Source organism: Dermacentor albipictus, chromosome 1, assembly GCF_038994185.2.
Source record: "Dermacentor albipictus isolate Rhodes 1998 colony chromosome 1, USDA_Dalb.pri_finalv2, whole genome shotgun sequence".
NCBI lineage: Eukaryota > Metazoa > Arthropoda > Arachnida > Ixodida > Ixodidae > Dermacentor > Dermacentor albipictus.
In genome coordinates, this window is record NC_091821.1 from 220,334,814 (window position 1) to 220,348,506 (window position 13,693).

At 43.9% G+C, this 13,693-nt stretch overlaps 1 protein-coding gene across 4 annotated transcripts in view; it reads right to left on the reverse strand.

The window, feature by feature from the left end:
* Positions 1–8,633: 8,633 nt before the first annotated feature.
* The window catches only part of LOC135897427 (platelet binding protein GspB-like), a 218,656-nt gene continuing 213,596 nt past the window's right edge, over positions 8,634–13,693 (reverse strand). For all 4 annotated transcript variants that reach the window (XM_070530920.1, XM_070530921.1, XM_070530918.1 and 1 more), the window contains exons 23-24: positions 13,380–13,545; positions 8,634–8,845 (exon numbers count right to left, since the gene is read on the reverse strand). In XM_070530920.1, coding sequence (XP_070387021.1) covers positions 8,804–8,845; positions 13,380–13,545 — 208 coding nt within the window. In that variant the 3' untranslated portion in view covers positions 8,634–8,803. The remainder of the gene's footprint in view (positions 8,846–13,379; positions 13,546–13,693) is intronic.

Genomic DNA, 13,693 nt, shown 5'->3' on the forward strand with positions numbered 1-13,693 from the left:
TGTGGCACACTTTACGGAACGCTGGTCATGCTTCTTCTGACAGCCAAGCATTTGGCTTTCACAAGTTATGCGATGGCTTAGCTGGGCAAGCTTTTGGGGAGCGGAGAACATCACCGGTACATTATACCGGTTAGCCACTTCTTTCAGGCTGTGCGTGACTTTATGGCTGTAGGGGACCACTATAGGCCACTCTTTTCCCTTCGGCTCTACCCTGCTTACCCCAGCCTTCAACTTCTTCAAAAGCGTTTCTGCCACAGGGGCCAAGACCGACTCAGGAAAGCCAGCTGCAACGAGCCTGCCCGATTGGTTGTGAAAACTGGCTTGCATCTCATGCACACACGACTTCCGGAGTGATGTCTCCAGGCAGAGGTCGGCGATGCCTCTTTTCACTACCTTTGAGTGAGCCGAATTGTATGGCCGGAGCCCTTTTTGCGCACGAGGGTAGTAAGCCCAACAAATGTACCCATCTGAAAACTTTAACTGTATATCTAAAAACTGAAGCAAACCATTATTCGGTAGCTCATAAGTAAAACTTAGCCCTTTCCCCAGGTTTCTAAAATCTTCTAAAATACTGCTCACTGTAGCCTCATTCGAAACGGAGCACTGCTTGGTTGAAACCACTAAAACGTCGTCCATATAACGAAACATTTTAAGGACTTTGTCATTAATAAAATGTTTAAGACGATCATGTAGAGAGCGATCGATAGATGATAAAAATATATTGCAAAGTATAGGGGCTATGCAAGAGCATATGCATATGCCTTTCTTCTGCAGGTAAGGCGGCTCGTCAAATAAGATAAAAGTACTCCGGAGATGAAATTTTTGCAACTCCTTGCATAAGAATGGCAAAAAGTCAGAGTGCGCAAACTACAGGCCAATCGCAATTTTATCTTCCTTAGCTCATATCAGGGAAAAACACGTTGCGTCTACCATGCCATCTCTAAATAACACAGCACGGTTTGGGTTCACAAAGAACAAGAATTCGGTTTCAATGCTTAAAGAATTTGCGGATTTTATCAACAATGCATTAGAAAATAACCACGTAGTACTAGCACTATTCTTAGACCTGACCAAAGCATTTGATACAATAGACCACAATATTTTGTTGGAAAACTTAAACTGCTTCGGCTTTCGAAATGAGTTTTACTTTAAATATAGATTACAGTATGTAAGACTTGGTGACGTTTATAGTGACTTTCAACCAATAAAGTATGGGGTACCACAGGGTAGCACGCTCAGACCATTGCTTTTCAACATATATGTATCTGATCTGGGTCTATTAAAAAAAACTAATTCGAAGCTGTCTGAATATGCAGAGGATATAGCACTTGCTCTAGAGGTATCTAAATATTAAGTAGGGAATCAAACCTTTCAGCACGAGATTAGCAAAGCACTAGACTGGTTCTTAGGAAATGCAATATTTGTAAATCAAAAAAAAAAATAAACAGAGCTACTATGTTTCAGGAACCCGCAGAAGAATGTTTCTCAACAGCTGCCTTTATACCTGCACGGTTCTATGTGTTCCCCTTGTAGGTGTCTGGTTTTAGGGTACGAACCAGTTGCTAAGTACCTGGGTGTTCTTTTTCACTGACATGTTACATGGGCTGAACATGTTACCTATATATCTAAAATAATAAGGGCCAATGCGGCAATGATGTACAATTTGCGAGGGAAAACCCCACTGAACTTGCGCATAACCATATACAAAGCATTAGTTGAATCTGTATTAATGTATGCGATAACATTATATGGCACTTGCTCAGACTATAAGACGCAGAAGTTAAACAATACAGTGAAAGGAATTGTAAATGCAGTAACTTACGGTACTCAATTGCAATCAGTTGACATAGGAAAAAACATGCGTTCTTCTTCGTGTACTACGAATGCAGCAGCTCTTTAATTTTGTTGTGCTTTCGCGGTATTACTTTAATGATTTAAAGAGACCAGTTCGCAAATATGGACGTATCTAGCAACGATAACTAGGCTTGTAAATTTTGGTTAAAAGAAGGGATGTGCAAATGTTCTAAATGTAGAATACAAATATAACAGTATTCGCTATTCAATTCGCATTCATTCGTGCAATTCACCGTTCGAAAGTGTCAAATATTCAATTCTGATCGAATACTATAATGAATAGCAATAATAGTTGCAGTCTACGAAAAGAAAGAACTATGCAAGTAGAGACTGTTCCAAATGATATGTTACCTAGATTCACTAGTTTCTGAGCGAACGCATGGACGAGATTATCTCGGCACAGTAGTTTCCTGTCGCTAAATATGCGTTCCCCTCACCCCCTTCGGCAACTTGCGAATTTGTTGTCTCAGTTTAGACACAGCTCTTAGCTACTTGTCCAATTTGATTATATTTGATGCCTTAAAACGCTGTACGCCGCTGTAGTACTACACTTAGCTCCTTAAAAAGTAAAAATTCACTACTTGCATATCGTTAGGTAATACGGTTCCTTTGTTTTATTACTGTTATTGTTAGGGATAGACCGTGCCCGCTGAACATCAATGTGTTGTGTGTATTTAAGGGATTGTCAGTTTACCTGACATAGAGTTGTTAACAACATCAAATAACGTTGAGACCATGCAGCTCCCTTCTATATTTGTTTGTTTTTATTTTTATTACTTTCTCTTCTTTGTTTGTTTCTTCTCAGGGCTTTACATACAACCTTTACATTTCATTTGGTGAGGAAGTTGAAAATATTTCGTATTGAATTGGATATACGAAGGCCGTCTTTCTCGAATATTCGCATTCCATTTAAAAAAGATTGCTATTCGGGCAACGCTAGTTAAACTGAACAACGCCGAAACGGTTCGGCCGAAGTTATTTTGTAAGTTAGGTGCTAATCAAAAAAACGTCATAGAAAAAAATAAGGCTTTTTCGCATAATGTGTAAATCTTGAAGAAGTATATGCAATTGTAAAGCAATATGGTATGGGAGGGGTGCAAACGTGGCGCGTAATATTCATAGAAATAACCGATAAGTAAGATAATCGGTGCTTATTACGTCTACAAATTGGTTGCAATCAACGTAAAGATTATCTGCAGTTATCGGTTTCAACTCGCCATATTTGTGTCAGGCACTACAAGTCTTGGCTAGAGTTTGGACTACACCAAATAAACTAGATATCGCTGTACAGTTTCGCCCTGCCTTAACGACAAGGGTGAAATGATAAACTCCTTGCATATGCCTCGATGCTTTGCACTTTGAGGCGAGGCTTCCTTTCCAGGGCCCCTTCCGGCGAGCTGCGGAGTGGCGAGCTGCGGAGCTACAGTGGATCCAATTTAATGAAGAAAACCAGAAGCAGACGAGAAACGGAAACGGAAGGAGCAGTGCATCGTGAGGTCTACACTGTGTCACGACTCTTCTTATATGCGTGTGTGGACAGCGGGGGCTGCTGTGGCCTTGAAGGTGGAGCATGGATCCCGTCGTGGCGATGCAGCGACGCCGGTAACGCTAAGAGCGACCGCGCGCTGTAGCGCTACAAAGTACCATACATGACGTGCGCGTGCCCCTTAGATAAACGTACGCCTCGCCGCTATTTTCGTGGTGCTATTGTTATTAAGTCATCGGGAAAGAATAAAGCGAGAAATTGGGCTAGTTGTGGTGGCTCTTTGTCGTCTTCGTCTGCTGTGAAAAATAAAATTCTGGAATTTTACGCGCCAAGACTACTACTTGGTATGCAGGCACGCCTTAGTGGGGGACTGTGGATTAGTTTTTGCCACCTGGGGATCTTTAACATGCCCCCACTGCATGGGACATCGGCGTTTTTGCATTTCGCCCTCATCGAAATGCGGCCACAGCGGCTGGGATTGGAACCCGCGACCACGGGCTTAGCTGCGCAACGCCAAAGCCACTATGCCACCCTGGCGGGTATGTTATTTCATTTTTTTACCTGGTGTATCCTGTCGTGTTATTAGCTTTATTCAGTTGTACTCAGCGCATTACAAGATTATCGGATGGAAGCCAAGGGACCGTAGTTGGAATTAGCGTGCAGCGTAAGTTTTCGCGCTGATTGTGAAGATGCTCGTGAGGATGTGAAGATAGGGGTTAATTTTTTGCATGCTGAGGTACGAGTTAACGGAACGGGAACCTTCTTTCCCCCTGGGTTGTGCGTAGCTCCACGCCTTATTATACGTAAGCATTTAGTTTTCCCTTTGCTTCATGTATATACAGTTGGACTACTGGTGACTCGTGCGGGACATATATAGTATCTCTGGTATTTCATGCCACTCGAATCCTTTTACTGGATAACAAATTGCAATCGCTTAGCTCAGGTCTGTAGCAAGGAAGAAAGCAATCATTTTATATTTTGTTCTGAACTTCTGAACAATGACTTCTGAACAATGAATAAGGCTAATACAAGTGCCAAACCCCATGCCGAGATCTGATAACACAGCTTCACGTGGCGAGAAGCCTCGCACTGGTGCTGATGAACATGTTGACTTGACTCAAACTCTGCCCCAAGAATGCTTTGCACATCTATAACAGTGGTGCTCTGCTTGGATGTGGCAAGAGGGCTTCAATTCATTACTTGAAGTAAAGCGAGATATCTCATAGCATTCATAGCCTCGGTTATGTACACAGACAGCGATGCATTCAATTGGGACTGCAGTATTCTGGCTACAAGATTTATTGCTGCCTTAGTTGTTTTCCCACTTTCCTTCCCCAAACACACATTTTTTTTTGCTTCGAGTTTCTATTCGCGCACATATTTTTAGTATTTTCTAATTTAACCCAACGAACATTGTTTTTCTTTATGAATTTTTTAGGTCACCTAGACAAACGGCCGAGCTTCGAGGTTCAACGCAAAATGTTGAGTCCCCGGAACCACTGGAACAACTTTTCACCATGGAGCTCAGCTAGTTAGCGCTGAGCTAGTTAGCACTGCTGCTTGTCAAATATGAACTTCCACTAACTCGCCTAGTTTGCCTACTATCCAAACAGCAAGCGCCCCCGCCGAGGTGACCGTAGTTAGCAGTGTATACCGTGTTTCTGTAACCTCTATTGTAAACAAGAGAAAAGCGAGCTAAACCAGGAAAAACGACCCGTATGCACCGCGTTAAGAGCTCACGCACACTGTGTAATGAATGCACCCTGCAGCCTGGCTATATAACCCGCCGATTCTCACAAAAGTACACGTAGATCAGAATCTGAACTGAGGTCTGGGTTGACTCAATGTCCTTTCAGTGGAGCGGTATATTGACAGTTCAGCTGATTTATAAAGCTGTGAGCCTGAGTACGCGATTCTGTGACTTTGGGTGAATCCGAACCTATGATTTTCTCAGTCTGGATGAGCCTGAGTGAGTGAGTCATGAGCCCGCGAGTCTGAGTGAATCTGCCTGAGTGTGGTTCTAAAGAGTCTAAGTGCGACTGAGTGCAGCATGGTCTGAGTTTAGCTGAGTTTGAGTCCGAGTGAGCCTGACGAAGTCAGACTTTTGGTGAACCCGAGTGAACCCAGCCAAGTCTCACTTTGGTGAGTCTGAGTCCGAATGTGCCCTAAGCTAAATATACCCTGTCTGTTCTTGGTTTTCCGAACAAATTTTTTCAAATCGCACAGAGCATATCCCACAATTCGATCCGTTCGGGTGGATTACTATAGTAGGCGGACGTTAATTGTCCGACTATTTTCCAGGCGGCTAATTCCAAACATTCCCCAATTATCATTTTAATGATTCACATTATGGCACATGTTCCAACTGCGAAATTGGAGTCAAGCAGTAGTGAAGTCATGTCAGTAGCAGAAATATTAAGACTATAATTAGCGCCATTTTCGAGGTATCCACCGCCAAATACTGCACACAAAAAATGCGTTGTCATTACAGGCAAGATTATTCTGAACTGCGCATGGTTTTCGGAGACTGTTAGTTGGAACGTCAGTCTATTTCGTGGCAAGCTTTAAAGCCGGATATCTCAGAAGTGGTGCTTGTTTTACAATTTCTGCTAAGCCAGAAATTACGTCTACACGAACACACGAAAGTACGTCTACACGAAAATTGCCATACCAGGCAATAATTGTTTCAAATCTGTGGCCTCACACTGACGCAGTGGCCCGGCTGTATATGCGCGAAACTGAAGACTGGAAACATGGCTAAATTCAGAGCACGAACAACTGGGACACAACCTAAGGCACAAGACAGGACACGGTGCTGTGTCCTGTCTTTTCTTGTTCCTTAGCTTGTGTCCCAGTAGTCTGCTCTCTGAATTTAGCTATGCTTTCATAGTAACTCCCCCATTTTTTCACTTTTGATCAGAATGGAAAGTTTCATGTTCATTTACATCGCTAGCGACGAACCTATTTCCGCCATACAAATGTACTACTACATAGGCCCTTTAAAGAATATTTGGTTAGTGTAAGCAGAATAAATGTTACTCTTCTTTGCCTCTTTAACGACGTTCACAACGCGCACAACGCTAATGCAAGTGGGCACACACAGCTTGTTGGCTTCCTTACAAACACTTCAGCACTGCAGTGTAACCGGCTTTAGCATCGTGCCTCTTAATTCTACAGGCGCAGCTTTCGTCAGCAAGTGTTTCTGGACAGCAGACATTACTGCTTTGGCCAGCACCGAGCAGGCACAGCTCTTTTTTTTCTTATTGCTGTCATGACCTTGTACAGAAAGCAAGGCACTTTGCACAGTGGCGATGCTCCTCTATAATTAAGTCCTTACCCATAGTGCGCTGTGTTGCCACATTGATCAGTGCGGGGATATCAACAACGCCCATACTGTGCCACACGTCGCACGCTTGGATATCGCGTGAACTGCCCACTCCCTATACAAACGAACAGTTCATGGCTGTCTGTCATAATCTGGCCTTAGCCTTTATTGATACACACCGGCAGGTCGTGCGAGCCTTGCGAGCTCTAGTGGTATGTTTGGCTCAGTGGCATGCCTTGCAGAAGGGAAGTTCTCGATAGATACAACTTTCATCACTTATGCCCTATTGTAAAGCATAATAAGAAATGCCAAGCTTTTGGTAACAGAAAGCTGCGGCATACCAAATCAAACAAAACCGGTCTAACCGATTTGCACAAGCATAGCTAGCGCTAATATTTTTCTTCTAGTTTGTAGTGGAAAGTTCATAATGAGAGGCGACCTCGTCGTATGAAATTTCACTGATAGCATTGTTTTCTTTATGACCGAGCTGCCTTTCTTACGATGCAATGCACAGCATCTATGTCAAATCGCCCACCCATAAAAACATCCAACTTTTGTAACTCAACTATACCGTGCACAATTAACTTATGACTCACCGGTTTCTCAGGAGACGAAACTGTGATAACGCCACCAGTTTCAACAGGACGAAGCCTTTCACAAAGGGGCCAATATCTCAAAGTAAAGGCACTATTTCACCTTTTTTTAAGCACTTCCGTTGAGCCGCAGATAAGGTTTGGTAACTTTTCATGTGCAGCGACTGCTCACCGATTTATCAACTTACAAACAGGTCGTGCATTTCTAGAATGAATGTTTGAGTTTCGAAACCACCGCTTGTTTTTCTACTCGCTTTCTTGATCACCAATCGGAACCAACCATGCCACCGACAATACTCGAGTAGCAACCACAAATTCCTAATCCTTCGTGACAGGAACGGCCAGAAGTCCCGAATGTGAAGTTTATGAGTGACAGAAGTCGATTGGCGCACCTTATTTGTGAATGTTCTCGTCTCAGTACACAACGTACAGCGCTCTGTGCTACTCTCGACAAACTCGAAAACCGTCAACTTACGGAAAGTAGAATTCTTGAAACCTATAGTACCATCCCGTTGAAAAACACCGGTCTGTTTTAAAGGCATCAGAACTGTGTAAAAGACTAATAATTCTCAATCGCATTCATCGCGTTTATGCGGGCAGTTTCCTTTCTGTTTTTCTAATATTTTATTTCCTTTGCCGTTCAGCTCAGAGTAAAAAACCGAACTAAACAGTTAATCTGATTTAGCTCCCTGCCGTTTACCTCTTATTTCCTCTCTCACTCCCTCTACCGCTCTCAGATCGTTCATTAAACATTGTTCTCAAACTTCCACACGGCAAAAGGATATATCCTTAAGCGCTGATTTCCTGTAGTATACGGGTCAGGCATGCCTGGTATATATAAATATGCAAACACTGTATATTGAATTTATATTTGATGCTATGAGAAACTGCAGCAATCAGCCGCCATGTTTCTTTTTTAGAGTTGTTATGGCATGGGCATTGCATACTTTTCGGTGGTGTTCTTTTAAGACTTCAGTGTTTGACGAAGAATGTTACTACAGTACTCCGTGCTTCAGTTTATATTCTCATCGATATTCTTCGGGAGATTTCAGACCTTGACGCTAATCTTGCAAAAGAAGCAGCAATTTGTAAATTTTTCTTTTGATTTTCCTGCTCCATATTCAAGATTCCGGAGCTTCGGTGCTTGTCATAGATTTTTCTCCTCCTCTTCACGGGTATCGCTCGGCTTCGCTTGGCTGCCACTTTGTACCAAATCGCGACCTCAAAAATCAAGTGACTCATATGTAGACCTTTGCGGTGCCTTCAGAAAAAAAATATCATAGAGGCTAACAAGCAATCCAGACAATTGTGTTGCCACCAGCACGTGGTTTTGAACAATGATGAGCACCAAATTTTAAGTAGACTGACGCCAGAATTCCGCTTTGGTATGAGGAAGGTAAATTATTCTGAACGAAACAGTCTTTAAAAAAAGAAAACAAGGAAAATGAAAGATTTTTTTTTCAGGACACTGAGAGTTCATTTTCTTCTTGTGTTGCACCTCTGTCCCAAGACGTTGGATTTTGATATAATCTTGCATCATTGGCTTCAGCCGGCGCCTTTTTCCAATGGCACATCGGTGTCGATGACCTGAAATGAACATATAATAATTACAGCAATACGAAAGAGTAATTCGCGTGAAACATAGAGGAGGATTGCTCTCAAAACGTGAGGCGTAACTGTTGAGCAGCCTTCCAAAATGATCACCATCATCATCAACAACAACCTATATTAAGTACACAACAGGACGAAGGCCTCTCCCTCCGATCTCCAAATTATCCCTGTGCTCCAGCAATCCATTTCAACTTGCGCCTGCGCATTTCTTAATTTCATCACCCCACCTAATCTTTTGCCGTCCTCGACTGCGCTTCCCTTTTTTTTGGCACCCATTCTGTAAACCTAATCGTCCACCGGTTATCTAAGCTACGCATTGCATGACCTGCCCAGCTCCATTTTTTTTTCTCTTGATGTAAATTAGGATATCGGCTATACCCGTTTGCTCTCTGATCCAAACCGCTCTCTTCCTGTCGCTTAACGTTATGCCTAGCATTCTTGGTTCCATCGCTCTCTGCGCGAAACTTGTTCTCAAACTTCTTCGTCAGTCTCCAAGCTTCCGCTCCATATGTCAGCACCGGTAAAATGCACTGATTGTAAACCTTCCTTTTTGAATGATAATGGTTAGCTTCCAGTCAGCAGCTGACGATATCTACCGTATGTGCTCCAACCCATTTTTATTCTTCTGTGAATTTCCTTCTCATGGTCAGGGTTCCGTGTGACTAATTAACCTGGGTAAACGTACTCCTTCACAGGCTCTAGAGGCTGACTGGCTATCCTGAGCTCTTGTTGCCTTGCCCGGCTATTCATGATTATCTTTGTCGTCTGCATATTAATCTTCAACCCCACTTTTACGCTCTATATGTTAAGGTCCTCAATCATTTGTTGTAACTCGTCCCCAGTGTTGTTGAATAGGACAATGTCATCTGCAAACCAAAGGTTGCTGAAATATTCGCCGTCGTTCCTTACTCCTGAGCCTTCCCAGCTTAATAGCTTGAATACTTCTTCCAAGCATGCAGTGTATAGCATTGAAGAAATTGTGTCTGCTTGTCTGACCCCTTTCTTTATCGGTATATTGCTACTTTTCTTGTGGAGAATTACGGCAGCTGAGAAATTTTTGTGGATGTTTTCCAAGATATTTACGTAAGCCTCCTGCACTCCTTGATTACGCAATGCCTTTATCACTGCTGGTATCTCTACTGAAGCAAATGCATTTTCGTAATCTATGAAAGGCATGTAGAGAGGATGATTGTAGCCGCAGATTTCTCGATTACCTAATTGATTACATGGACCACTTTTTGGTTGAGGCACGCCGTAGTGGAGGACTCCGGAAATTTCGACCACCTGGGGTTCTTTAACGTGCACCTAAATCTAAGTACACGGGTGTTTTCGCATTTCGCCCCCATCGAAATGCGGCCGCCGTGGCCGGGATTCGATCCCGCGAACTCGTGCTCAGCAGCCCAACAACATAGCCACTGAGCAACCATGGCGGGTGCAATCATGAGGGAGGTAGTGGCCGAATACTGCACCAGGGAGGCCAATGACTGTTCTGGTGAGGGAGTGTCTTTGTTGAAGCTTAGTGGTCCTTCCCAATTGGATTACTATAGCCCCACTAGTTCTCGGCTTTGTGGTAAAGTACGAATCGGGACAGGGGACATAGGAAAAAACGAGGACAAGCGCTTACTGCCAACTGAAACATTGTTGCCTGATATAAGGTGTTATATAGAAAAAAAAACAGAGGGAAAACGACATAAAGATATATATGTAGAAAACAAACAATAAAGACGAAAAAAATAAAGATGATAAACATTATAAAAATGCCGTCACCGCTCACTACTGGCGCTGCCATTGTCTAAGAATGCCATCTCCCTTCCTGATAAGGCCAGGGATGGATTACTTATGCACAGGCATACTTCACGTGCCATTCAACGATGATGCGCGTTCGGTCATGCCTGTGTTTGAAGATTACTTTTGTTTTTCCAAACAAAAGGGTACATTCGCGTGCGCTGCATGGCAGCGCACGCGGATGTAATCTTTTTTTCCATTCTTAACATTATTCGCAGACGATCGTTCAGATACCTGCCTGTCTGGCCTGCGTAGCATGCACCGCATATCAAGGGGATTCTCTACACAACCCCCTGCACACAATCCACGTAACGGTTGCGGTGCTTGGCTTCACATTGGACTTTTTGTTTCTTGATGAGGGTGCTTTTCCTTGATATCGAACAAAGCTTTTGTGGGGCAGAAAACACTACACGTACACCAACCCGCTCACCGGTTTTTTATGACGATGGGCAATCTGATGCTTGTGTAGAAGCACCGCGACCTTACGGTCCTTCTCTGTGGACTACTCTTCGGTGACCACGCCTTCGCTGTTAAGTTTCCTTCTTTTTCTGCGGATTACTCAGCTACTGAGACGAGTAATTTGTCAGGATAGCCCGAGGCTTTCAGGCATGTAACTTGAGCTTGAAAAGTGCAATTTAGTCTATGGTGGCAGGACCGGTCTAAAGCATTAGAGAAGGAGCACAGTCGCCTAATCGGTGACTGTCCTGTGTGCATTCTCTCTGTGCGCTGTCGTCAACACGCGCAGTTATAACTAAGTTCCATCAAGCCAGCAACCAATTAGCCCACCTAAGTCTGTTAAGCTGAACTAGTTTACTGTGTGCTGATGAGAAGTGCAGAAGTGGTTTGTGCGCACGAGGCTCATATGTCCAGCAAACAAGATCATTAGAAAACATGAGCTTGAGGTCGAGGAAACGGAGGGAATCATCTTGTGGCATTTCATGCGTTAAGACCAGGGGGGATAGACATTCTTCAAATATACCGACTAGTTGTGATGAAGCGGGAAACAACTCCGAGGCACCACCGTATGAAAGTACCAAAAAGTCGTCCACGAATCTCAACGTTCTCAAAACCTTATAGTTCCTTCTAACAGTTGCTGCAAGGCTCTGTCTGATTTTATCAAAAACAGGTCACTCTACAAAAGCGCAATACAAGACCCGATGGACACTCCTCTGTTCTGAAGATATATTTCGTCATTGCATTCCATGTATGTGGATTCAAGGTAAAACTGCACCAGATTGAGGTAACTTCCCGCGCTTAGCCCTGCTCGGTTACGAAAGTCAACCTCACCTAAATCTACAGTGAATTCACTGATGCATTTCAACAGCCTATTGTGTGGGAGCGAGTATTAAAGATCCTTAATGTCGATCGAGAATGCGATAAGCTTACGAGATTAATTAAGTTTAAAGAAATCAATCATCTCTTGGAAGTTATTAATCAAAAACGGGTCTTCTGCGGGTAATGATTTCAGATTTTGTTGCAGGAACAACCTCAATTCTTTCTGCCACGCTCCTCGTTCTGAAACGATGACGCGGAAGGGAACATCAGAATTATGTTTTTGCCGAAAAGAACATCTCCAAACCCGCCTTCTTGCTTTTGTGGATTCATTTGTGTTGTTTTCCCCCTGCTTTTTTCTATATAACACCTTGTATCAGGCAATAAAATTTCAGTTGGCAGTAAGCGCTTGCCCTCGTTTTTTCCTGTGTCCCCTGTCCCTCTTCGCGCAGTACCACGAAGTCTAAAATGGAAAACCAACTAGCCCAAACCCTCACCCTTATGGTTCTCGGCGTTTTGGCCGGTGTCAGGCGTCACTCCAATATGCAGTGCTGAGCAGCCGTTCCTCACCCACTCAAATCGCATTCGATTAAATCAGTGCACGCGCGAGCAGTAGTTGTAAAGTCCTTCAGTTTCATCACTAAAGTGCGCACAGGTTCGTTTGCTTGCATATAAAGTGACAGGTTTATTTCCACCGACGCGAACATAAGGCAGCGCCGTATATCGATTCACATGTACTGAAGCGGCAAGTAACTTGTGGTATATGTGGAAATTTAAAAAAAAAATTATGCACTTTTACATGCCAAAACCACAGTTTGATTACGAGGCACGCCACAGTGGGGACTCCGAAAATTCGGACCACCTGTGGTTCTTTAACGTGCACCTAAATATAAGTACACACGTGTTTTCGCGTTTCGAGCCATTGAAATTCGGTCGCCGTGACCGGGATTCGATACAGGCGCTACTAACAACTTAGTGAGATACAGTATATAAAAGGTTCCCAAAGCGCAGGCACGCCAGTTACCTCGGGAAAACAACTGAGGGCGATTATCAAAACTTCGCTACGATATGTCATTAACCAACCAACTAGCCCAACAAGTCATCCTGCAGTCTACATGCTCAAGGTATATCGAAACTTACTCAGGTCTTAGGAAGAAAACCGCGCCACCTTCGCCAAACATGAATATCTGCGCTTTTCTGAACGACATCGTATTCAATGACTCGTGCTCGCTCTCCCGAGCACTAGCGAGGCGATAATAAAGTGCAAGCTCCTCGGGAGCAGGGGGAAGTATAACGACCCATGCTGCCCTCGCGCAAAGGACGCCGGTGGTTTCCCATGTTGTGCGGGTAGCCTTTCGTGCGCAGGGACCGATAACAGCGGGACCCCGATGCTACGAGCACTTTGATGCGGCCGCTGGCTACACCTCAACCGTTACGACTGGTGGTACATTACCTTGATGAGAGCGTCCTGGTATTCCCGATCCGACAGCTTGTAGCGCGATGGCAGCCGGATGTTTGCGCGCTTTAGCACCAGCTCCAACTCGTCCACGTCAAATATGGGTAAGGGGTCAACGTGATTCTTGAATATCAGCTGCCCGAGGTATTCCACATAATGCATTCTGTGGAGAGGTAAGAGAATGGAGGAACGGCGCTTATAAGGAGGTGCACCCGTCTCTTCTTCCTCGTCGTGAGTGTTTTACAGCAAGAGCTGTGTGAGAGACACTTGGCGGGATTTGCCTTCGCTAGACGAGCGCAGCAAAAGTCGCC